The sequence below is a fragment of the Solanum lycopersicum genome, chromosome 7 (genome assembly GCF_036512215.1).
Source record: "Solanum lycopersicum chromosome 7, SLM_r2.1".
NCBI classification, from domain to species: Eukaryota; Viridiplantae; Streptophyta; class Magnoliopsida; order Solanales; family Solanaceae; genus Solanum; species Solanum lycopersicum.
The window spans coordinates 43,206,299-43,233,901 of NC_090806.1; the positions used below are offsets into that span (position 1 = coordinate 43,206,299).

General features: G+C 32.3%; 2 protein-coding genes and 2 long non-coding RNA genes across 4 annotated transcripts; 2 read left to right on the forward strand and 2 right to left on the reverse strand.

Moving 5' to 3' along the window:
* The first annotated feature begins 1,159 nt into the window (after positions 1–1,159).
* On the forward strand, positions 1,160–3,853 carry LOC101243725 (rho guanine nucleotide exchange factor 8-like). The gene is made up of 8 exons (XM_010325287.4): positions 1,160–1,312; positions 1,448–1,693; positions 1,798–1,914; positions 1,991–2,145; positions 2,229–2,303; positions 2,388–2,654; positions 2,721–3,041; positions 3,119–3,853. Exons 2-8 carry the CDS (start codon positions 1,465–1,467, stop codon positions 3,443–3,445), a joined length of 1,491 nt encoding a protein of 496 aa, XP_010323589.1. The 5' UTR covers positions 1,160–1,312; positions 1,448–1,464; the 3' UTR covers positions 3,446–3,853.
* LOC101244012 (aspartate aminotransferase, cytoplasmic) lies at positions 3,504–8,667 on the reverse strand. Its single transcript, NM_001321334.1, has 12 exons — positions 8,432–8,667; positions 8,189–8,260; positions 7,141–7,202; positions 6,966–7,049; positions 6,166–6,265; positions 5,958–6,078; positions 5,522–5,685; positions 5,246–5,383; positions 4,803–4,924; positions 4,617–4,711; positions 4,345–4,465; positions 3,504–3,913 (listed from the first exon to the last, which is right to left on the reverse strand). Exons 1-12 carry the CDS (start codon positions 8,486–8,488, stop codon positions 3,829–3,831), a joined length of 1,221 nt encoding a protein of 406 aa, NP_001308263.1. The 5' UTR covers positions 8,489–8,667; the 3' UTR covers positions 3,504–3,828.
* A 1,435-nt stretch (positions 8,668–10,102) lies between these two features.
* Positions 10,103–13,491, forward strand: LOC104648351 (uncharacterized). The gene is made up of 5 exons (XR_742364.4): positions 10,103–10,228; positions 11,660–12,000; positions 12,263–12,472; positions 12,576–13,186; positions 13,286–13,491. It is a non-coding gene; the product is annotated as an uncharacterized lncRNA (long non-coding RNA).
* A 1,251-nt stretch (positions 13,492–14,742) lies between these two features.
* LOC112941827 (uncharacterized) lies at positions 14,743–18,516 on the reverse strand. Its single transcript, XR_003247453.2, has 2 exons — positions 17,881–18,516; positions 14,743–16,652 (listed from the first exon to the last, which is right to left on the reverse strand). It is a non-coding gene; the product is annotated as an uncharacterized lncRNA (long non-coding RNA).
* Between the last annotated feature and the right edge of the window lie 9,087 nt (positions 18,517–27,603).

A 27,603-nucleotide genomic window follows, 5' to 3' on the forward strand; every position in this document is an offset into this window, starting at 1 on the left:
CTAAGTGAAAGTTCAATGTAGAGCACACCTTCATTATGCATAATAGTCAGCCTTTAACTGAATTGGTGAATTCTCTTATTTAATATTAAAATAAGTGGAGAAATGTTGGTATATATGCATTTCATTATTATGAATCATGGTTGACACATGATGTTGATGTTTTCAAATCCAGTTGCAATAACCACAAGAATTTGACCCAAGACGACGACATTTGTTGAATCGAAGTTCACCATTCTTAAGAGTTATAGCAATATAATCTCTTTCTATAATTCCGCACTTACACGTACGAGATTGAAGTTCTTGGGGAGAAGAAATCGAATAAGATGCTAGCAATTTTAAAAAACAAAGTCTAAGAACACTGATCTTATAAATTGAAAGAAAATTGAATTAAATTAGGAAAATGAAGTGTTGGGAACGAAGAGTTGTTTTTATTAGACGAGTTCTTTTTGTATTGTGGTTGGTGGGTTTGGTAAGTATTAGGGCGGGTTTATTTATAAATGGGTGGGTAATGAATGGATTTAAAATTATATTAAATAACTGAATTGCAAGCAATAATTGAGCGCTTTGTAATAAAAAGGATTTATTTAATTATTTTAAATGATAGTCTATTAAAGAAGTGGCTAAAATTGGACTCAAATGTGGATGAGAAGAGTATTTGGGAGCCAATAAGTGGATGGGGTCGGGTAGTTGTGTATCATTTTAAATACTTTGAGGGTATTTTAGGTTTTTTTCCTGTTAAAAAATTACAAAAATCCCTAATCTACACGATGTATTAGTCGAATACATCACTTTATATGCCATGTATCAATTGAATACATCACTTTACGATATATCGAGGCGTATGTGTGAGGAACGTATCTGAAATCAAGATACAATATATCGAGATGTTTTGAGATGGATTCAGATTCCACCAAATTTAATTTGTAATTTTTTTAAAAAATAGTGATGACACTATGAAATTTTTGTAAAATGTAGTATGACTAAGGGTTGACTCTATTGTTGTCTTGTTTCTATTTTATGGCTCCCATCTCAAAATAAAATATAGTTAGTTGTCAATTGTTGGGTTTCCCGGGCTTTTTGCTACATGTGAAAATTCAACCACATTCTATTAAAACAGACCAAGAACTATTATGTGTTGTTTATTATTGTTTCCCTTATTTTCTCAAACCCCTCGAGAAAATTCAGGAAAATAAGAAACCTTTTTACACATTCATTATTCTCATTTCAGACCAAAAAGGAGGGGTTTTCTCAGATGGCAAAAATCTATGTAGGAAAATTGCAAACACTAATTTAGGGGATGTGCCATTAGCTAGTAAGTAGTACTATTCAATATTGAATCTCTTTCTGTAAAAACTATTCATTATCATAGGGTAAAAAAGGATTCACGCATTTATGAATTGTTGAAGGGAAAGTTGTTTATTGATTGTATGTATGTGGTGATAATTAGGGAATTGGAAGAGAAAAATGGTGAAGGAAGAGAGTAAGTATCAGAAGTCTCGGTCGTTCAATTTTAGGAAGATACTTGAACTTCCAAGTAGATTGGCACATAGCATTGGAGGGGAGAGTAGTAGTGATGACGACGAAGAAGCGGAGATTGGAGGAATAATACCTTTACAAAATCAACAGATAGATAGTAGTACTGCTTTTGATCCATCACTTGTTTCAACCAAGGTACCAAAACCCAAACCTTCAGGTAATTCATTCTTCACATTATTATTATTATTATTATTATTATTATATTTGAATTGTACACAACATGCTTGAAGTTGGTGCAACTACATTTTTCTTGTTATCCAGACATGGAATTGATGAAAGAAAGGTTTTCAAAGATGCTTTTAGGAGAAGATATGTCAGGAGGAGGCAAAGGTGTTTCATCAGCTCTTGCTTTATCAAATGCCATTACCAATCTAGCTGGTAATATAATATAATATAATATAATCGAAAACACACACAAGTTATACTTTCTCTAACTCATATGTTATTATTATAGCTTCTATTTTTGGAGAACAATCAAAATTGGAGCCCATGTCTCAAAAGAGAAAAGAGAGATGGAGAAAAGAAATTGACTGGCTTTTATCTGTCACGAATTACATTGTTGAATTTGTCCCTGGACAACAAAAATCAAAAGATGGAACAAACATGGAGGTATGTATTTCACCATCTTCCCCCCCCCCCCTCCCGCCCACAACACTGCCTCAAACACTGAAATAATAAAACTGTTTTGACAGATAATGATTACTCAACAAAGAAAAGATTTGCTCATGAACATCCCTGCTCTAAAGAAGCTCGATGCAATGCTCATTGTGAGAACCCTACCCTACCCTATAACTGTTTAAATAAATGAATCAGGATCAACTCTAATTCTACATAGTAAATATATGAATCAGGATTGCTTAGATAATTTCAAAGATGCAAAAGAATTTTGGTATGTCTCAAAAGATGCTGATGATTCTGAAAAAGGTGTCCAGAGAAGTGATAAGTGGTGGCTTCCTACCATCAAGGTTCCACCCGAGGGTCTCTCAGATGAATCGAGAAGATGGCTACAATATCAGAAGGATTGTGTGAACCAAGTACTCAAAGCATCCATGGCCATTAATGCCCAAATACTAGCAGAAATGGAAGTCCCTGAAAACTACATTGACTCTCTCCCCAAGGTGACAACCATTATATTCATTCACTCATTGAAGAGACATTTTAACGACATTGTTTGGTTTTTGTAGAATGGTAGATCAAGTCTTGGTGATTCAATCTACAAGAACATCACGGTTGAGTTTTTTGACCCAGAACAATTCCTTTCAACAATGGACATGTCATCGGAACACAAAGTTGTTAACTTGAAAGACAGAATTGAAGCATCTATTGTGATTTGGAAGAGAAAGATGCACCAAAAAGATGCAAAATCTTCATGGGTTCCAGCTGTGAGTTTTGAGAAGAGGGAGCTGTTTGAAGAGAGAGCAGAGACCGTCTTACTCTTGATAAAACACAGATTTCCTGAAATCCCTCAATCTTCCCTTGAGATAAGTAAAATTCAATATAACAAAGTAAGTAGTAGTATCATACTCATTATGATAATAATATTGATTGAACATGTTATCAATTAGTATCTTTGTGACTATAGGATGTGGGACATTCTGTTCTAGAGAGCTATTCAAGAGTGCTAGAGAGTCTAGCCTACACAGTTACATCACGCATCGAAGATGTCCTATACGCAGACTCTGTTGCACAAGATCCATCACTTGCAATAGCAAAGTGGAACCGTTCAGCTAATTCATCACCTCAAAAACGACAAAGTGTTGTGTCCACTCCTAAAGAAGAGTTCGAGAGGTTGAGTTGTACAGCAGAAACACCTAACTCAATGACTTTATTTGACTTCATGGGCTGGAATATGGAACAAGGAGACGGAGACGTAAATAAGACTAACTTGGAGGCTCTTCCCCAAACATGAGAAAAAAAACCATAACCACAAGAAGAAACACATCCAAGTTTGGACGGAACACTTCATGTTCATCTTGTAAAGCACCATAACTCACTTCATAGTTTTAAGTAGAAAAATCATTCACAATAGCAAGCAACCTAGGATTATTATTATTTTCCCAAGTATGTGAGTCCAATATTTCTAATTCATCAATCAACAAACATGTGCAAGAAAATAAGAAATTCATGACATTTCGCCTGCGCAGAAGACCTCATCAAATTCCTTTAGAATGAAATTCCGAAACATTATGTCCACATAGACACATTAGTCTTATTTAGCATCAAAGGACAAGGACGCGATCATGGAAAGTAGATTTAATATCTTCAGTTAAACTGCTCTTGAATGCAACTAGTCTAGGCCACCCTAGTAATAGCAGCATGCATGGCATCAGCAAGATGAGGAACTGTCCGAGAACTAAGACCTGCCATGCTAATTCTCCTGCAAATGAGAAAGAAGAAAAATGATTCCTCTTTCAAAAACTTCTAGGAGAAAAATGTCACTACTAATGAGCATCTATTTTAACCAAATCCAACTTCAACAAAGATGTTCCAACTCATACCAGAGAAGTGAATATGCCATGGATTGGATGTAATGCTTTTAGAAAAGCGGTATAATTAGGAAGGAGGGGAAGAAAAACAGTAGCTACAATCTCTTCGGTAAACTTAAGTACTGATATGGATGACAGAGCTGAACTTTCTTATGCTTATTTTCCAAACTGAAACTTCTAGTTTGAAATTTCTCCTTACTAAAGAATTCAAGCCGAAACAATCAACAATAAGCACTTCTAAGTTTGAATTCATTAAGTTCCCAAGTGATCCACCGTAACAAACTAAAGAATGAAACCACCATCAACAGTCTGGTGTCCTTACCCATCAGATGTCATGTAAATGTGATACTCGCTAGTCATGAATGAGACTTGCTCAGCATTCAATCCTGTGAAAGTAAACATCCCAATTTGCTTGATGATATGACTCCAATCACCTGGAGTACCTGCAAAATAGAATTAAAATTGCATTAATAATACTAAACTGAACAATTACATGTGTTTTCTCCAGAAAAAGTTCTCATAGCAGTACCAGTCACACCAATCAGACAGACACAGCACGTCTCACTAGAAAGAACAAATCAGTAAATCAGATACCTCGAGCTTGCATGGCAGCATAGAGTTGCTGGCGCATGCTAATAATTCTGTCAGCCATTGCTTTCAGCTCAACAGTCCATTCATCATACATTTGTCTATTACGAATAGATAACAACCACATCAAAATGCAGAAGCTATATACTATCTACTGACACGTGAAGAGAATATTGAAATAGCTGCACAAACCTGTCCTTGAGTATAGTGGCAACAATAGACGCACCATGAATCGGCGGATTTGAGTACATTGGCCTTATAACCATCTTTAGCTGGCTTTCGACTTTGCTTGCAACATCGCTATCTTTGCAAACCTACAATAAAAACATCATGGCCACACACAAAAGAAGAGAGAGGATAACAAAATCCCAGAATTGTATCAAGGCCGCAACACCAAGTAAACAAGTGCACACTACCAAACAAAGCATCCTTCATATCTTTCAAAACTGGCTGTGAATCTTTAGAGACTCTGTTCACTGTGCTGCAGAGCTTTTTAGCTTTTCAGGGAATACAACTTGAATAGTGTATTTAAAGAAAAACAGCATCTTTAAGACAAAAATAGTAGGATAATTCTTCAGCCCCCAATTGTATCACTTAATAAAAAGGGAAAGTAACTAAACTGTGGAAAGACTTACAATGCTAAGGGCACCGACACGCTCTCCATACAGTCCCATGTTTTTGGCATAACTCTGAGCTGCAAGACATTCACCACCATCAGCCACAAACATGCGGACAGATTGTGCATCTGCATCTAGTTTGCCACTGGCAAAACCCTGCAATATCAAGAAAAAATGTAATACAGTAGGGTCAGTTAAGCAGCCCATTAGTACATAGGTTGTGGGCTTCAAATTATTTAGCAATCATTCTAAACGAAGATCACTTGAATCTCAGAATCCCATCTTAAGCTTAACCTGATAAGCACTGTCAAAGAAAGGTAACAACCCCTTGGACCTCATCAACTGCCTGATTTTCTCCCACTGGTCAATTGTTGGATCAACGCCAGTTGGGTTATGAGCACAAGCATGGAGAAGAACTATTGCACCAACGGGTGCAGCAGTAAGATCATCCAATAATCCTGCAGGGGTCATAATAAGCCCACCTTTTTTAAGTCTACTCAACACCAAAAGCAGGGGAAGTCACAGATAAGGTGATTATGTCTATAGCAAAGAAAAGCAAAATTAAATAAAAGGAACAAAGATCTTGTTCTAGGTACACATAAATTATAGAACTATCCAAACATGACAAGGAGAAAGTTACTGCATAAAAAGAGTCAGTTATTTTTCTTTATTCTTTTTAGAGTCTGTTCTTATTTACAAGAGTACTGAAGTACATTGGTAACAGTGGTACCTTGAAAATCCAGGCCTCGCGTTGCTGGGTCATAGTAACGATAATATTTTACTGAAAGCCCAGCTAAAGTGAAAATCTTAGGATGGTTTCCCCATGTTGGCTGTGGTATATATATAGTATGCTGGAAACAAGACAAACAGTAGAATGTTCATTCAAGTGTCATTTTGATTCAGACATATAAAGGGAAAAGACAGTAAGGAATACTTACTTCATGATAATGCCTGGCCAGAAACTCAGCACCAACCCTCAGAGAACCAGTGCCCGACAAACACTGAACAGTGGTCACCCTATTCTCTTTAATGGCAGGGCTGTATCAGCAACGGAACAAATACATAAGCATAGATACATTTAAATATATCTGCTGATGTCCTTAAAAGTAAATTAATAACTCATAACTCAATTAAACAAGGAGTAATCATGATAAAAGAAACAGAATTCTTGATATCACATTCACCATGCACAGATAATCAGTACCACAAAAAGGAGGGAAAAAGAAGTCTTAGAACAATTTTCTTATGATGCAAGGCCGTGATAATAAGATGAAATACCAAATAAAGCTCATCAGTTTCTCTATATTGCAGGGATAATGCAACTCTCATCCAAATATCAAGCAAGACTGAAGGAAGAACTTTGAAGGTTCAGCAGCATTTCTTCTCTTTAAAGAGATAACTGGTTAAGCCAGACAGGTCTAAATGGAATGGACATGCACAGTGATAATTCAGTAGCTAGCTTGGCATCGAAGCGTAGTAGTTGTTGATGATAAGTGGTGAGCAGCCCTTTACTATCAATAAGAAAAGGATGTATGCACGACATGTATGGATTATGTAAAAGAAAAGGTGCTTCAAGAAGACACTACCACAATTTTCACCTTCCAATAAGCAAACGTGAAAAAGACATGAACTTACAGAAGAAAAGAGATAGAAACAGATATGTATGGACTGTCTCGTACTAGAAAATGCACCCATTTAAACTCCAGCAATATTTAGGAAGAGAGGAAAATCTCCAAACCTGTCAGCACCAAATATGAGCTTGGCACTCAATTTGTTAAAATCGGCTATTCCAGTAATTGAGAGATATTCCTTCACACGAGACCTACATTATATAGTAGCCTTAAATTAATATGATGGTTTCAAGTGATTATATCTTCTCATAAGATAAGTGTCTAATTCAGCAACCAACTCACGTGTCATTGACAAGCATTTGTTCAGCTCGTCTCACCACATTAGGAACAAGAGGTTTTCCTTCCTGTCATAGTTGGCATTAGAATAATGATTCTTCAAGCTTTACAATAACAATTTAGCTTATAAAGAAACAATCACTAAAAAAAAGGTAGCAGTGAGAAAATATCTTTATTTGTATCATTGCAACATTCGTAGAGATGGCAATAATGATAGGGATGGCAATGGAGCTGTCGGGTTGAGCTTAACCAGCAAAATTTCAATCCACCCGCCCCGCATAACAATTAACTGCCCCACCCCGCCCGCATAGACCTGCATCGCATAATTTTTTAATACATCCTTTTTCTAGTTAAGTTTGATACTAAAATTATATCTCATAAAAATAAATACATTTTTTTATTAAGTTGTATTAATTTAATACGATACTGAATTTTAAAAAATATATTTTTTAGAGGACAATTGGAAATGAACCATTTTCATTTACTATCTTGAATAGTTTAAAGAAATTTATCTTAAATAATGCTCAACCCATATAAAATTGCATCTACCTACAACCCGTCCCGCCCCACGTTAGTTTTCTAAAAAAACCACTTCAACCCGCCCTGCGTTAGTTTTCAAAAAAATCACTTCAACTCGCCCTGCCCACGTTAGTTTAAAAAAAAAACACTTGAACCTGCCCCGCCCCGCGTTAGTTTTCAAAAAAACCACTTCAACTCGCCCCGCCCACCGTTAGTTTTATAAAAAAAACACTTGAACCCGCACCGCCCCGCGTTAGTTTTCAAAAAAAACACCTGAACCCGCCCCGCCGCACGTTAGTTTTCAAAAGGCACACTTCAACCCGCTCCGCCCCGCATAGCCTTAGACCTCCCCCCCCCCCCCACTCCAAAATCCCATTGCCATCCCTAAATAATGGAAACAAATATAATTGATTTAATTTTATTCATTATACATAAAAGGGAGGAGATGGAATAAAGATTCATTGAATGAACAAGTTTTATGTAGATTAATTAAAGAAATAGGAAGGAAAAGAGTGAGTGAGTGAGTGAGAGAGACCTCAGTTCGATATGCGCCAACACCCAAATTCACTTTGACTGGGCTGCTATCATTGTTATAAGCAACTGTTACCTGTATTATTGAATCAAAATAAGATTAAAACCTAGATCCATGCAATAGAATCTAAAAGCACACAGCTATCAATCAAATCAAATGATGTCGAAGATCAAATCATCAACTGATTATTAATTTTTATAAGTCTTAAGAACAAAAACAAAGAGGAGCAGAGAGGTATATACCCACCCCTAAGATGGGATCTTCAGGAGCACGAACAACATGAGCAAAAACAGAATCTGCCATTAGAGTTGGAATTTTAGAGTACAAGTTCAACGGTGTTATGGAGGTGAGTTCAGTACACCTTCCTCCTTTAATTAATGAATAAAAAGTAAGTATTGTTCGCTTCTTTGGGAACTGCGTGGAATACGCCACCTGTATCTCTATGACACAGTGGGCGGTTCAAAACCAGGGGGACTGCGCACACTACAAACTTTTCTTTCTTGCTCTATAATACAACTTCCTTTTTTTTTTTCTTTTTCTTTTTCTTTTTTAAATTTAATTCTAAAAAAGAAAAAGTAATACAGACTTTAACATTATTTACTTTCAGTTTTAACTTTTACCTCACTGAGATTTTTTCATGATTTATACTTCTAAAATCAATTTATTTTGAAATTTTGCTAAGAAATAAATTGTAGTATTTGCTAATTAATTTTAAATATATTTTTTCATAATAATTAATGTTTGATGAAGTATTTTAAAAAGGGCTTATTTGGACACACTTCTATTTTTTTTAAAATTAGAAAAATAATTTTTACGAAGAAAAATGATTTTATTTGACTAATCCATTTTTAAAGTATGTTTGATAATTACATTATGTCTGTTTGACTAGTTCATTTGGAAAATTATTTTTGATACTTAATTTTATTTGACTTATTTTCCTAAAAATTACTTTTGTGCATCGAATTATGAAAAGTACACATTTACTTCATATTATTTTATAGAAAAAATATGTTACATAACTATTATGAACTTAATTAAGTTTTTACTTCATTTAATTAAAATTAATAAATAAAGTTAAAAATTTTCAATCAATATGTTATAAATTAAGTTAGAACAATATGAAGATGAAGATAATATAAATAGAGATCAAAGAGATTATTATTTATTCTTTCAAATGTGTACAACATAAAGGGAAAATTATGATGTAGCATTTTTTATAGTAATATTTTCAAGTTATAGCATTAGATTTTATCTTTTAATATATAGCATTTAATATATCAAGTTATAATATATTATTATAAATTAAAGATTGATTTTAAATAATTTAGGGATAATGTTCAAGTACCCCGTCAACCTATGTCTGAAATCTCAGAGACACACTTATACTATACTGAGGTCTTATTATCCTCCCCCGAACTTATTTTATAAGTAATTTTCTACCCTTTTCAGCCGACGTGGCACTAGTTTGAAAAAAAAAGTCAACCAGCGTTGGGCCCAAAATATAGTGTCATGTAGGCCAATAAAGGGTAGAAATTTATTAATAAAATAAGTTTAGGGGGGTAATAGGACCTTAGTATAGTATAAGTTTATCTCTGAGATTTCGGGCATAGGTTGAGGTGGTACTTGTGCATTTTCCCAATAATTTAAAACATTTTTCAAAAAAGAAAAATAACGGATCAGTTTTTAAATGGAAAATATCATGTTTCATTATTTAAAATAATTAAATTTAATAAATATAATTACTGATTAGCGTCTATTAAGGAACTTTTTTAAAAATCAGATTAATTGGTTACCTTAAAAAGCTCAATTTAGTTGAAATCAAATTAAATTGTGATTTAATTCCTTAAAACGATCTAATAAAACGAAATCACATTAAAATCTGTTATTTTTTTCCAGATATCATGTTTCTCTCTTGTTTGCAGATTGCATTTTCATTTTTTTTAGTGATTGAAGATATTTTGCTGTTGAAAAAAACGTGATTTATTGTGATGGACAACATTGTATCTATATAAATTAAACATGGTGAAAAGTGGAATCCGTCAGGTTAGTATTTATTATAGTTTGTTGGTTTGTTTTTGGTAATTTTATTCAATATACAGATTATTGCATTTTTTGTTTCACACCGTGTTTTGATATGTACCATATGTGCAACAGTACAGAGCAGTATAGAAGTCTTAGTTTTATTAAAATTGAAGATTCGATTAATATGTGTTTTATGAAAAAATAAAATTAATTTATAGTGCGTTTAGTAACTAATCAAGAACGAATTATTTATAACGTTGTGGACCATTGTTGTATGACATTTGTATTAAACGCATATGAATAGCTATTGTTTTTTGTTTGTATGAATTTTGTTTTGATAAACATTGTTTTGTATATTTTGGATGATGGAATCCTGATTTTTTTTATATATGAATTATGTTTTGAATAGCATTTTTTGTATGTTACATGATGGAAAAAGTTTTATTAAGTGTTTATGAAGTATATGTATTATGTATCATGTTCGTAGTTAGTATGTTTTGAATAGTTATTTCTATTTGGTACGGGATGGTAAATGTTGTATTAAGTTTGTATGAAATTTGTATTATTTTCGTAGTTAGTATGTTCTGAAGAGCAATTTCGATATGACATGTGATGATGAAAGCTATGCTAATTGTGTATGAAATGGGTATGAAATTTGTATTTTATTGTATGAAGTATCTTTTCAAGGGTAATTTCGTTATGGTATAGGTTGTTGAAAGGTATATTAAATATGTATGAAGTGTGTATAAATTATTTTACAATTAATATGTATTATGGTATATTAATTATTATTTTAATGTTATGAAACAAGGAAATATGTCGATTTTCAGATGGAGGGCATCATATATGATGTCTTTACTCTGTATAGTGGTCTAGTTAGTGCGATAACATCGCAACTTAATATAAATGTTAATATAAGCGCTATTGAGATAAAATATATTGTTAGTGATATGTGTCCACCTGTTAGCATTCACAATGATGTTGGGATGAGGGTTTTTCTAGTCAAAAGAAAGCAAATTTAGATTTCTTTACAAAATATCCATTGTGCATCTCTTTGAAAGATTTTGAGATGTATAATCAAGATTCTGGAGTTGTTACTAATAGGAGATATTCTGAAGTTATCTTAACACAAACTAACGTTGATTTATGCTCTAACAATTCCATCCTTTGATCGGAGTGAATTTAGACGGAGATGTCGATGGGAATAGTGAAGAAGATAATTATGTAATAAGTGATCATTCTAACCTATTTGTAGTTAATAATCAAACTTACAAGAATAAGGAAATACTTAAGGAGGTGATGAGGCATGTTGGACTTTAAAAAATTCAATTTTCGTATATCACGTTGTAATACATCTAAATAAGTACACATCATTCTTTTAATTTGTGTTTTTTATTCGATTGATTTTAGTTTATAAAATTCAAATTTATATTTTTTTAATTTGTGAAACAGTTATTACCTGAATTGTCTTTCTGATACTTGCTCTTGGATGATGAGAGCATCATGTTTGAATAGATCAAATTTATTCAAAGTCAGAAAGTACAATGCTGAACACACTTGTTCAGTTAAAGATAGAGTTTATGCAAGACGTCAAGAAATAACTGTCATTGTAGCTGTCTTAATAATGGATAAGTATATTGATTCATGTACCGTATACACTCCAAAGAATATAGTGGAGGATATGTTGAAATTGCATGGTGTTTCGCTAACATACATACATGCTTGGAGAGCTAAAGAAAAAGCGATGAAATTGATGCGTGGAGATCCAACCGAATCATATGCCAAACTACCAGGTAATTTTGATGTAAATTATGAACTAAAAATGTTTTTAATTGTAAAAATAAAAAAAACTAGCATACAGTTTGTTTTCTGAATGAATTGAAATTGTCTGTTTAGTATCCTTGATGTATCACTTTTATATCATTTCTGTATGTAATATAGTTACATAGGTATTAAAGTAGGTATCCTTTTTTTTTTATATATATATCCATTTAGTTATATATATGATGTTTTATAATATTAAACTCGCTTATTATATAATTATAAAAAATTTAGGTTATGCATACATATTGGAGCAAACATATCCTGGATCGGTTTTGAAAATAGAAAGGAAGGAATGTGATAAATTCTTATACACATTTGTTGCATTAGAAGCTTGTATTAGAGGCTGGGAGTATTGTAGGCCAATTGTAGTTGTTGATGGGGCATGTTTAAAATATTCATATGGTGGTACAATGTTGACTGCCAGCACTATGAATCCATGAGGTAATTTTTGATCCCATAGATTTTTACGCTTATACAATATAATAAAATATGATATAAAGTATGTTTTCAATTTGTGTGATATTTTTTTCAAAAAATGAATCAGGTCATATACTTCTGTTGGCGTATTCAATAGTGGATTCTGAAAATGACGCTTTATGGACTTGGTTCTTTGAATAGTTTAAAAAAGCCTATGGAGTTAAGCAAAACATGTGTTTTATGTCAGATTGAAATGAGAGCATATGAAAAGAGACTGTTACTGTATATCCCGAATTCAAACATTATGCCTGCATATGGCACCTAACCTGTAATGTGTTGAAGAATTTCAATAGGAATACTGAAGATTTGAAGATTTTATTTTTTTTACACTTGCAAAGGCTTATACAAAACAACAATTTGAGATGATTATGAGAAGAATAAACCAGATAGATCCGCAAATAAGACATTACTTATTTGATATCGATTCTAGCAAATGGTCAAGAGCTTACTCGAATTGTAAGCGCGCATGGACCATGACTTCAAACATTGCCGAGTTATTGAATAATTAACAAGATAGCAAGGAGATTACTAGTGATTTCACTTATTGAATTTATGAGGATAAAAATTCAAAGATGGATTCACAAGCACAATGAGGAGGCTGATAAAACAACATCTGTGCTGACAAAAAAATATGATCTTTATCTCCAGAAAAGTATTGTTTTTTCTTGCAATATGAAGGTATGTCTTTTACTCTATTCAACAATAATTAACTGTATTTTACTTCCCAATTTTTAATGACATATATATTAACAATTTCACATTGAATTTGTTATTTAGTGATACCTTGAACAGTTGATATGCATATTGTAGCTGAAGGAGCAAAGAAGTACATAGTAAACTTGAACACAAAGATGTATAGTTACGGGAGATTTCAACATTATTATATACCATGTGGTTATGTAATTGTAGTTCTTAGATACAGAAAATTGCATGAAGCATATTTTTGTTCTGCTTTTTATAGCCTGAAGAATTTCAAAGATGCATATGTCATTGTTGTTGAACCTATCCCATGCGAGTGTACATGAGATATACAAAGTTATATTTCAGAACCTAAATTGATGTCACCTAGTCCAAATTGATTAGCGGGAAGACCAAAACTTAAACGCTCGAAGGGGTTTGCTGATGTAAAATTCAAAAGGTTAAAAATTACTTGCAGTAGATGTCGTCAAGTTGGACACAACAGGAAGACTGTTCAAATTATTCTTTGTAAAAAACAATTTACTATTTTTACTTATTGCTACACATATTTTTATGTTGCTTGGAATGTTAGACGCAAGTTTTGTTTTATGGAGTGCATTTGGTATCATTAACATTGATAAATTCTAATTTTGTGAAAATTGTCCAACTATAAATAACATTGAAACACACTTTATATAAATGTGAACTACTGTATACAAGTATTATTCAAATTCCATACATAGTTCATAGTTCATACAAAATTCATACCAGATGGATCAACGATTTTAAATATATCTAAAGGTACAATGAATCCCCATTTATACAAAATTCATTTCGAGTTCATACAATATTCACACAAGTACTTATTGTTACAAATATTTTATGTTGTTTTGACTGTTAAACACAAATTTTATTTTATGGAGTGTATTTGGTATTATTAACATTGATAAATTCTGATTTTGTGAAAATTGTCCAACTATAAATAACATTGAAATACGCTTTGTATAAATGTGAACCACCGTATACAAGTACTATTCAAATTCCTTACATAGTGTTGGATTTTAAAAAGGTGTCTATGGAAAATGAAGAGTTGCGATTTTTATGAAGAGTTGTGACTTTTATGAAATGTTGCAACTTTTATGAAAAGTTGTGACTTTTATGAAAAGTTGTGACTTTTATGGAAAGTTGTGACTTTTATGATAAATGACGACCTTTCTGAAAGATTGTGACTTTTTCAAAGGTTTGTGACCTTTTTGATAAGGCACAATAAGAACCTTTTCGCACTACCCTTTGTTTTCTATAAATTGAGGGATTTCCTCTCATTTTAATATAGAATTCATGGACTTCTTCTTCAACTACTAAATCTAGTATTCTAAGTGTACTTTACTATCGTTGAGTGGTTCACTGATGGAGTTTTTGATATCTATACTCTGGTTATTGAGATCATTTTACCCTGGGAGGTCATATTCCAAATCAAACCTCGGAGTACTAGAGGGGAATAATTTCCTTAAGGGGACACTGTGAGTTCAGTGGACTTGATCTTTTTCCTATTAAAATTTTTCGAGATTCTGGTACGTATTTTACAAATATTAGATTTGGAAATTAATTCCAGTTCTTCTATTCTTCACTGGTTCAATAAACGTGGTAACTTCGTGTTTCTGCAAAGTTTATTGGAATCAGTAAGATTCTTTAGACACATATTTAACAACAATTCATCTTTAAAAAATATTTTGTATATTTTCTTTAATCTGTTTCTGATTCTAGTTTCGCTACTAGTTTTAATTTTCTAGTTGTGAAAATGTTCTTAAACTTTGTTGTCTTACAAAGATGTTCAAAGTTTTGTTCTAAGTATGTTTGGAATATATGTCTTGTCGCGCTCCATTTTCGCAGAAAACAGGTTTTGTGCACGACCTAACAACTCTTTTGGGATTTTCGAGTTTGGAGTCGCCACCTAACGAATTAAGGCGCGTTAGGGCACCTATTTAACCTAACTAAATCTAACTAAGGTCAACGGGCCAGAGATTAGGGTAAGGGTTCAAATTACCTCGAGGGGAAGGTGTTAGGCATCCCTCGAGGTCCACAAGTGTGGGTCCCGGCCGTATCTCATGCAATCTATGTGGGGGTACAAGTAGCAATCAAGGTCGTTTAATTTATTAATTTATTTGATCTTACTAAGTGATAACAAATATAAAACACTTAATACTATTAATTTAAGCATGCAAGGCTAGGTGATAGCAATAAATAAACAATCAAGTTTTATTTATATTTAAGCATGAGACTAAGTTATAAACAAAATTTATAAATATTAAACAATTAATATGTGAGAAAGTAATGTTTTGAAAATTGAGCAAGTTTTGAATATGAATTTTTATTTTAAAAAATATTTGTTTCTTTATAGGGATGATGCCACGATATTATTGATCGTGCTTCTCCACCATAGAAACAATTTTGATTTGAGGTTGGTCTAAAAATAGTTTATGTTTTTGAAAAATGATTTAGTTTACACGTAGGCATATAAACATTTACATATAAATGCATATAATTTCTTTTGAAATTCATGGGTAGGTGGTACTTCCGGGGACGCGTCGGGTTTAAAAAGTTGGAACTAGACCTCGTAGTTCCTTTGACTTTCCCACTAATGATAGGTTAGGAGATAGTGCTTATAATTTTTTTTAAAAATAAACAATGTCATAATCAATCCAAAGTTTTAAAGAAAGATTGAATAATGACTTTTTAAGAAAATTATGTTGCAAGGTTTTGATATGAAATAATTTTTTTTGAAAGCCAAGTAATTTGCTAAATGCGTGAAATGATTCTAATTTATTTTTTTTTTAAAAAACATATTGCATCATGAATGAGGAAGACAAATAGAATTAATATCAACCAATTTTGGGGGAAGGACACAAATATGCACAAACAAATTTTATTTTTACGAATATGTTAAGAGTTTATTTACAAGCCTATAGACATGATTTCTAGGTGTTCAAAAAAAAAGTAACACATATATGCATAATTTTGTAAATTTAAATGTTATGAACAAATTAAACCTTAGACATGGTTTCTACATGACAAGATGATGCTAAAATTATAACATTGATAAAACACCTATCAGCCTATTATGATTTTATTTTAAAATTAACGGAATCTAGTTTAATATTTTTTAGACTTATTAACAAAGCATCAAACAATTGATTGGATTATAACACCTACAAACAATAGTTCTAGGTGGTTAAAGGCAAACCTATAGGCATGATTTCTAAAAATTTATAATGAACAACTAGGCATATAAATCCCCCTCCCCTAGACGACTCCCCCAAATGAATTTATTATATGATCTTTAGAGTTACAATTGTTACAACATTCGAATAAATAAAATAGGAGAAAAAATAAATAAATACATATACATTCAAATAAACAAATAAATCTTTCTTCAATTAATCTTCAACTTGAACTTCAAGTTTGAAACCTGTTAAAGCAGTCAAATAACGTTTGAGTAGATTAGAAATGGTAGCAATGAAAAGCAAGTTGATCCAACCTTTACTCGAACAAAAGCAAAAAGCAAGGTAGCGAAGAAGAGCACTTGAATGTTTATCGAAATATTAATGTAATTAGAGTAGCAAGAGAGCAATGAGAATGAAGAGTGATGAGAACTTGTGATTTTGAGAGTGAATGAGTGTATGAGTTGAAGAATGTTCAACCATGTGTGTGTAAACATGTGTAAGGTGTTCAAATTAATGAGATAAAAATGGTCACTTTTCTAGCAGAGAAGAGGGTATATAATATAAGTAAAGAAAACATTTATGATTAATTAAATATAGTTTTCCTTAACCAAAGAAGCACAAAATCAGTAATATTTACTAAACTAATAAAGATTTTTTCAAAAATAAACATGTAAGAATAAATTTTAAAATCCAATTATTCTAAAGGACCAATTATATATCAGTTTTTCCTTTTAAAAAAGGCCAAATCAGAAAATTTATTCTTAGCTTAATCAAATATCTTCCTTAATAAGCAAAGAGTAAAATCACTCATCTTTATTTCTTATCATAACCGAACAAAAAATTAACCAAAATAATCAAATAAGCAACTTAGTAAATATTTTACCTAAGGTAGAAAATCAATTAACACAAGTCAGCAAATTGATAAAATTATAGGAAATCTGCCAAAGCAAATGATTTGTTAAAAAGAAAAGGGCACCAAATAAGTCCAAACCATATTACTTCATTATAGTTACTTACTATAATCAAAACAAGTAAAAACCAAGGGTCATTCATATAATTAATTACATTTCCCAAAAGATCAAGTACCCCACACTTTTAAAGGTGATCTCCAGCAATTAGATAAACATAATTGACCTAACAGATCCCATATTAGATCGTCATTCAAGCAAACAACATCATTCACATATATAATTAGTTGATTAACACAAAATTAACATAATTGAGTCCACCAGATTTTCAAGTTTAGCAAGAGCATGCATAGATCAATCAAGACTTTTACAGATAAATATTTCGACATCAAAATTCTGCCACGTAAATTAGTAGATTAGCAACACAATCTAATGAAACACTATAAGCAAACTAACATATTGTAATGTCTTGAGCACACGAGAAAATTGGAAAGTCACAAATATTAATGAACCAGCAACCCATACACGTGGATATTACAGCTTAAAAAAAGATGATAGTTCATACCTGGGATAGATCTGTCCTTATAATAATGCCTTGATTTTTAATTCTAGATCCAACTTACTGGAGTGGAGATTGATTGTTGTTAATGTTGAGTTTCCGACAGAGATGGCTGGCCGGTGGGAGGCGCTGGTTGCTGCTGCTTCGCGGGCTGCTGCCTGTTGGTCATTGCCGGAGAATGACGGGTTGCTTGTTCATGCTGGCCGGAGCAGTTGCTCGTCGTGGATGCTGGTGTTGCTATTGCATCCCTTCATAAAAAAAATAAAAAGAGAAAAGAGAAGAAGAAGGGGGAGAGAAGAGACGGGAGGGGGAGAGAGGAGAAGAGAAAAATGAGGAGAGCTAAAGAGAGCGGGGGAGAGGGAAATGGGGAGGAGAGAAAGCATTAGTTGGAGCAGCCTTCGCCAGAGCTCTCGTCGGTCTGCTGGTGGAGAGGCGAGAGACGGGGTCCGGCGACTGAAGAGAGAGGAGAGGGGAGGAGGACGGCTGGTCGGAAAAAGGAGAGAGGGGAGGCTCGCTGAGAAAACAGGGGGAGGGGGAAGACGGCTGAAGAGAGAGGAGCGAAGATGATGGGAGAGGCGGCTTTGAGAGGGGGGAGGAAGAGAATGAATTAGAATTTTAGGTTTTTAGGGTCTTTTTGTTGTTGAAGAAAGAGAATGGGAGATTTAATCACAACCGTCGGTTTAGATAGAGATGAAGGGTTAGGATTCGATCTAGGATTTATTAATTAAATAGACGATGAGATCAAAAGATGATTTCTTGAAATTAGATGAGTTAGATACGGAATGGCTAAAATTGCAAATAAAATTGGCTAGAATTGAAAGGAAGAGATGACTATGATTGTAATAAAATTTTAATTGGAGTGGCTAGACTTGAAAGAAATTAGAATAAAATAGGCTAGAACTTAAATAATTTCTAAAATATTTTTGTATAATTGAAAATCATTTAAATTTTAAAACATTTGAAATTCATTAAAAATTTAAAATATAATAATATTTATAATAAATTTATAAAGTAAACATACTAAAATATATGATTTTTGAGAAAAATCGACTAAAACTTTAAAATTTAAGTAAATTTTAAAATACGTATTTAGTCGAATATAATCCTAAAAATGTTTAAAGGTCGGTCAAAATTGGGTGTCAACATGTCTATTATAATAAAAGTATTTACATAGACATAAATATTGGTGAATAGTCATTTGCTATGTTTTCGTAAATATAATATTTGGACTATAATGTCTTTATTGAACCTAATAAAACATTGTTCAAGGGTAGTTCTATAATAATCATATTGAAAGTTATGGAAATGTCCTTCTGAAAAGGACATTTGACAATCTAAACAATGTTTGTATCACACAAAATTATAAGAAATAGAAACAAAATATTAGTGAGGAAAAAGCTACCTCGCGAAGAGCTTTTTGAACTCAATGTTTTTATTTGTTCTTACTTGCTTGAGTCAATGTTTGTGATATGAGCACTTGGGGCATGTCAATTACAAAACCTTGTAACAAAAACTGATCAACTTATAAGTTTTGTCTAACTTTGAGTGCAATAAATAAAAATGTCAAGTTTTTGTGGAATCTAAGTATGTTGAGCATTCTTATAAAACTGTTGAAAGGAATTCTAATCCCTTAGAACTTAGAATTGGTTTACACTGACATTTGTGATATGAATTTAACACCATCTGATGGTGGAAAAAAGTATTTGTTACTTTTATTGAGAAATGCATTAGAAATGACTATGTCTATTTGCTGAATGGTAAGGATGAAACAATAGAAATGTCTAGTCAATGTAATATTGAAGTTGAAAATCAGTGTGAAAAAATAGAAGTGATAAGAATGGAGAGTATAAATCTCATTGTGCAGAAATAAGTTTGGAAAGTGGAATATCCATCAAACTATTGTCATATTCACCTCAATCTAATGAAAAACCGAACATTGAAATAAATGATGGATGCATTATTTATAATTTCGGGTTTACACAAAACTTGTGTGGAGAAACTATCTATACTTCAAAAGGGAACGACAATTTTTTTTTGTCTTCTTAGGAAGAAAGCGATTTTGTTTGATCAGAATATAATCTTTTTCATATGAGAAATGAAAAGGAAAGAAATCCAACTTGAAATATTTCAAAGTGTGAGAGTATCTAGTCAAAGTCCAAGTTCCTACTCCTAAAAGAATTAAAATAGGATCTATGAACGTGGACTGTAAAATTAGACTTGAGTGGTCTAGAGAAGGTTCTAAAAGGCTAGGAAATGAAAAGGATAATGTACTTAATAAAGAGATTCAGAGGCTTAGTAAATGTTAAAGGACATTTAGTTTCTTTGAATATGATTTTGTAACATTTTCTGTGTCTTCTGTAGACTCATTCTTTGGAAAAATAGTGTCAATAAACAATATTGAAAGTTAATTGATCTTCTTCAAGAAACTAAACCTTTGGGTTCAAAGTGAATTTTTAGAAGGAAAATAACAGTTGATGGAATTGTTGAAAAATATAAAACAAGACTTCGTGTCAAAGACTTTAGATAAAAAAAATAAGGTTTTGATCTTGTCGATATATACACTCGTTAGTAATTAGAATTACATCCATTCGAATGCAAAAATTATTAGTGTGGTATATGACCTCCAAATTCATCACATGAATGTGAAAAGAACTTTCTTAAATGTTAGAATTGGAGGAAGAAATTTATATAGAACAACCCGATGGTTTTGTGGTTCCTGGTAAATAAAAGAAAGTGTGTGAACTTGTTAAGTCACATTATGGAAGCACCCAAACAATGACATAATTTAATCAAACCATGTCGGTAAATGGATTGAAGAATGATGGAAGTGATAAATGTTTTCACATTAAAATCATAAGGTCATTGTTTATTTTTGTATATTGGTGATTTGTTGATCATCAATAGAGAAACTAATGACATAAATGCTACTAAATGTATGCTATAACGCAAGTGGAATGAAAATTATTGGAGTTGTTAATGCGATCTTAGATATAAGAATTCGTAGAACTCTATAATGTATAGCAGTTTCACAGTCTCATTTCATTGAAAAGGTACTTAACTAGTTCAAATATTTGGATGTCAATATTGTCAAGTCTCCAATAATTGTGAGCTTTGCATTTCAAAAGAGTGAAAACAAAAGTGACTCACAATTGGATTGTGCTAGAGTTTTGGGAAGCATGATGTATATAATATAGTGTGTGCGATCAGATATATCATTTGCTATTTAAACTGAGTCAATTCACAATTGATCCCAAATAAATTCATTAGATGACAATAAATAGAGTTTTGGAGTATTTAAAATAATACTTAAAACTATGTCTTGCATTATAACAATATCCAACAATATTGAAAAATATAGTGATGCAAATTAAATCATCGAACGGATGATGTAAAATTCACGAGTGGATATGTATTTACTATTGATAGAAGAACAGTCTCTCAGAAATATTTCAAAAGAGACATGTATCGCTAGCTCTACAATGATCTTTTACCTAGGTGCTCTAGATAAGGTCGGTGAATAAGTTGAAAGACTTCGGAATTTTTTGATAGATATTCTATTTTGGCCCAAACCATTGGCATTAGTATGCATACACTTTCACAGTCAAGATGCAATAGGTAGGGCATGGAGCATGACGTATAATGTAAAGTCTCGTTATATACGACATAGACATGATACCGTTAGAAAACTACTCTCTAGTGGAATTATCGGAATAGACTATGTAAAGTCAAAGGATAATGTGTCGGATCCATTTACAAAAAGGCCTGACTAGAGAGGAAGTTAAAATATAATCTTAAGAAAATTAATATACTGTTAGTATTTTTTGTATTCTACTGATTGAGAGAATTTGATCATGGAAGTAGAAGATAAATGCATTACTTCTCCATAATTCTTTGCCTTGTTTAGCAAGGTCGAAGTGATAATGTAACAGAAAATTTTTATGGTATTCCGTTTAAAAATAACAGGTAACCTTCTTATTAAATTATCTAAGGAGGAAAATAGTTTCTAAGAGTTATAACCTTTGATTTTTTTTATTATGTATATCTTTGGAAAAAGATCTGCAAACCATATGTTGTGGAATAAATTTTACTTCGCAAATATTATTGCTTTTAAAATTCTTTAGTTGATATACCGTGGTTTCACGGTATTTTTAATGCTTTTTCCTTAAGTTTAGTGTGTGTGCAAAAGACTTTTTGTATTGATTTTTTATGCAAGTTTCTCTTTATTTGCAGGAAATTTGTCCAAAGATAAACGCGGAAGTTTTTGAGCAAGAAATGCAGAAAAGTTACCACCTACGGAGCTTATGATGGTCCGTTGAGCTTGCGATGGTCCGTAGGTGGCAACCTAGTGAAGTTGCTGAAGGAAGATGGGGAAGTCTGGTGGAATCACGGAAGTTCATGACGGACCGTCATAGCCACCTGCTGGTTCGTCGCGATGATCAAAGAATAGTACCAGCACCAATTTTCAAGAAGTTTAAGTTTTATGGAACGAAGACCCTCGATGGACCGTCGTGCTTGGAATAGTCCGTAATACCAGCCGTTGAGGGTAATGAAGAGAGCAGCAGAAGAATTTGTGAAGTATGGGACGACGGAGGCCATGACGGTCCGTCACGAGGTCCGTCGACCCAGCCGCATTTTGACAGATTTTCAGTAATTAGAGTTCTTCTTTTATTAGGTTTTTGTTTTTGTATAAATAGTTCGAAAAAACTCATTTTTGGTGTTAGACTTTTTGTTAGTAAACTCTTTGATATTAGACTTTTTGATTGTTACACTTTTTCGAGAATTGATTGTTGGTGTGTTTGTTGATTAATCAAGTGAATTTCTGGAATTTATTCTTTCTCATCAAAGTAAGTGCATCAATTCTTATATTAAATATATAAATATTGTGATTATGACTATGGGTAACTAAACTACATTACTAGGATTGTGGGAACCATGGGTGAATAATGAGGTAAAATCTAACTAAAATAACAATTCTAGATTAGTGTCTTGAATGTATTGATAATTCTTTCGCTTAGAAGTCTTTTTAACGTATGGCCAACGTTAGAACTCGCCTTAATGCTACTTGCCGGACCAAGGAGGTAGATAATAGGAAAAGAATTATCAACATAGATTTAGTGTATACTATCTAATAGGCTAGTATGGATTGGTACGAGGTAATAACTTAGTCAAATATCGAATATGATGCTTAATATGAGGTAAAGGTAAGGGTTAGTATAGCAACACACGTAGCCGGACCAAGATGCGGAGTGAAATTTTCTAGATGCCGGACCAAGGATTTAGAAATACATAACTTATCACTTAAATGCAAGATACTAGGAAAGAATTGTTATAGTTAGAATTATCAAGTTAGGAACCTGTGGGGAACACGTAAACCCTAGTTACTTTTATTAACTTATTAAAATCCAACATTTGAATCGGTTAGTGGTCTACTTTGATTTAGCTAATTATTTTCATTCATTTAGAAATAAAAATCTCCCTTTTATTGTCTTTGCTTTCCAAGGAAATAATTGACTAAATAATAGTAATAATAGATTGAAGTTAAGTCTGAACTATTTTCCTCGTGGGAACGATCCCAACCTCATTAGTTAGGTTCTTTACTCTATACGACCGCTTTACTTCTTATTTGAGAAGTAAATTTGAGCATATCAATAGTCATTTGTTATGCTTTTGTAAAAATAACATTTGGACTATATTGTATTTATTGAACCCGATGAAACTTTGTTCATGGGTAGTTCTATAACAATCATATTGAAAGTTTTGGAAATGTCCTTCTGAAAAGGCCATTTGACAATATAAACAATGTTTGTACCAAACAAAATTATAAGAAATAGGAACAAAATATTAGTGAGGAAAAAGCTACCTCGGAAGAGCTTTTCAAATTCAATGTTTTATTTGTTCTTACTTGCTTGAGTCAATGTTTGTGACATAAGCACTTGGGGCATTCAATTACAAAACCTTGTAAGGAAAACTGATTAACTTAGAAGTTTTGCCTAACTTTGAGTGCAATAAATAAAAATGTCAAGTTTTTGTGGAATCTAAGTATGTTGAGCATTCTTATAAATCTGTTGAAAGGAATTTTAATCCCTTAATAATAATTTACACTGACATTTGTGATATGAAGTTAACATCATCTCATGGTGGAAAAAAGTATTTGTTACTTTTATTGAGAATTCCATTAGAAATGACTATGTCTATTTGCGGAATGATAAGGATGAAGCAATAGAAATGTCTAGACAATGTGCTATCGAAGTTGAAAATCGGTGTTAAAAAATATAAGAAGTGATAAGAATGGAGAGTATATATCTCATTGTGCAGAAATATGTTTGGAAAGTGGAATATCCATCAAACTACTGCTATATTCACCTCAATCTAATGAAAAACCGAACATTGAAAGAAATGATGGATGCATTATTTATAAGTTCGGGTTTATACAAAACTCGTATGGAGGAACTATCCTAACTGTAAAAGGGAACAACAAAAAGTTTTGTCTTTTTAGAAAGAAAGTGATTTTGTTTGATCAGAATACAATCTTTTCCATATGAGAAATGAAAAGAAAGAAAATCCAACTTGAAATATTTCAAAGTGTGGGAGTATCTAGTCAAAGTCCAAGTTCCTATTCCTGAAAGAATTAAAATAGGACCTACGACTGTGGACTATAAAATTAGAGTTGACTAGTCTAGAAAAGGCTCTAAAAGGCCTAGGAAACGAAAAGGATAATGTACTTAATAAAGAGATTCAGAGGCTTAGTAAATGTTAAAGGACATTTACTTCCTTTGAATATGATCTTGTAACATTTCATGTGTCTTCTGTAGACTCATTCTTTGGAAAGATGGTGTCAATAAACAATATTGGAAGGTTAATTGATCATTTTCAAGAAAATAAACCTTTAGGTTCAAAGTGAATCTTTAGAAGGAAACTAACAGTTAATGGAACTGTTGAAAAATATAAAGCACGACTTTTTGTCAAAGGCTTTAGACAAAAAAATAAGGTTTTGATCTTGTCAATATATATATACTCGTTAGTAATTAGAATTACATCCATTCGGATGCAAAAATTATTAGTGTGGTATACGACCTCCAAATTCATCAAATGAATGTGAAAAGAACTTTCTTAAATTTAGAATTGGAGGAAGAAATTTACATGGAATAACCCAAGGGTTTTGTGGTTCCTGATAAATAAAAAAAAGTGTGTGAACTTGTTAAGTCACATTATGCAAGCACCAAAACAATGACATAATTTGATCAAACCATGTCGACAAATGAATTGAAGAATGATGGAAGTGATAAATGTGTTCACATTAAAATCATAAGGTCATTGTTTGTTTGTATATTGGTGATATGTTGATTATCAATAGAGACACTGATGACATAAATGCTATTAAATGTATGCTAATGCGATCTTAGATATAAGAATTCGTAGAACTCCATAATGTTTATCATTTTCAAGGTCTCATTGCATTGAAAAGGTACTTAACTAGTTAAAATATTTGGGTGTCAAAATTGTCAACTCTCCAATAAATGTGAGCTATGCATTTCGAAAGAGTGAAAATAAAAGTGACTCACAATTGAATTGTACTAGAGTTTTTGGAAGCATGAGGTATGTCATATAGTGTGTGCAGTCAGATATAGCATTTGCTATTTTAAGCTGAGTCGGTTCACAAGTGATCCCAAATAAATTTATTAGATGACAATAAATAGAGTTTTGGAGTATTTAAATTAATACTTAAAACTATGTCTTGCATTATAACAATATACAATAATATTAAAAAATATAGTGATGCAAATTGAATCATTGGACGAATGAAGTAAAATTCACGAGTGGATATGTATTTACTATTGGTAGAGGAGCAGTCTCTTAGAAATATTTCAAAAGAGACATATATCGCTAGCTCTATAATGATCTTTGAGCTAGGTGCTCTAGATAAGGTCGGTGAATAAGTTGAAAGACTCCAAAATTTCTTTATATATATTATATTTTGACCCAAACCATTGGCATTAGTATGCATACACTTTCACAATCAAGATGCAATAGGTAGGGCATGGAGCATGACAAAACAAAAAGTCTCTTCATATACGACATAGACATGATATTGTTAACAAACTACTCTCTAGTAGAATTATCAGAATTGACTATGTAAAGTCAAAGGATAATGTGTCGAATCCACTTACAAAAAGGCCTAACTAGAAAGGAAGTTAAAAGATCATCTAATGGAATGAATTTATGGCTTCGGACAAGTCATCATGGCGGTAACTCTATCTAGCAGACTGCAGATCCCCAAGATCTAGATTCAAGGTGAAAAACAAAGTTGTGAATGACGGTTCAGCATTGTTAACAAACTCAATCCATTCTCATGATTAAGACAATGCTCAGGGACAAGGATACAACATTAAGGCTTGTTAATGAGTTAATAAAGCTTAATGGTTTTAATGATTTGCTAAGTTTGCTAAAGTTAACCAAATAGTGTATCTACGCGATAACACGGTTAGGAATCATCTATGTGAGTGTGAAGTGTAAGCCTCTTTACAGAAGATGATTGTCAAAAGCCCATCTCTCTATACACTCGTGAAATCAGGGGGTGCTCATGGATAAAACGAAGACAATCGTAAGAACCATAAATGGTAAAGGGTTAATTGTGTGACATATGGTTGTCTAGGTATACACCAAAGTTTGACGATTCAAAGATATCGCATCTACCGATTGACCGAATATATTCGACATATGTTCACTACGGAAAGTACAAGGAGAAACCTACTTATCCAGATACAATTAATTCTTGCTTGTAAAGTACACATACTTGTCCGTTTCTCTGTTTTCGAGTCATTTCCCATTCATACGGGGGATTGTTGGATTTTAAAAAGGTGTGAATGGAAAATGAAGAGTTGCGACTTTTATGAAGAGTTGTAACTTTTATGACATGTTGCGACTTTTATGAAAAGTTACGACTTTTATGAAAAATTATGACTTTTAGGGAAATTTGTGACTTTAATGAAAGATGACGACCTTTCTGAAAGATTATGACTTTTTAAAGGTTTGTGACCTTTTCGGTAAGGCACAATAAGAACCTTTTTGCACTACCATTTGTTTTTTATGAATTGAGGAATTTCCTCTTATTTTAATATATAATTCATGGACTTCTTCTTCAACTACTAAATCTAGTATTCTTAGTGTACTTTACTACCATTGAGTGGTTCATTGACACCGAAGTTTTTGGTATCTATACTCTGGTGATTGAGATCATTTTACCCTGGGAGGTCATATTCCAAATCAAACGTCGGATACTAGAGGGGAATAAAGTCCTTAAGGGGACACTGTGAGGTCAGTGGACTTGATCTTTTTCCTATTAAAAATTTTGCAGATTCTGGTACGTGTTTTATAAATTTTAGATTTGTGAATTAATTTCAGTTCTTCTATTCTTTTGTTCTTCACTTGTTCAATAAACTTGGTAACTTCGTGTTTCTGCAAAGTTTGTTGGAATAAGTAAGATTCTTTAGACACATATTAACAACAATTCTTCTTTAAGAAAAATATTTCATATATTTTTTTGTAAATCTGTTTCTGATTCTAGTTTCGCTACTAGTTTTATTTTTCTAGTTGTTAAAATGTTCTTAAACTTTGTTGTCTTACAAAGATGTTCAAAGTTTTGTTCTAAATATGTTTGAAATACAAGTTGAACAACACATAGTACATAGTTGCATACAAAATCCATACCAGATGGATCAACTATTTTAA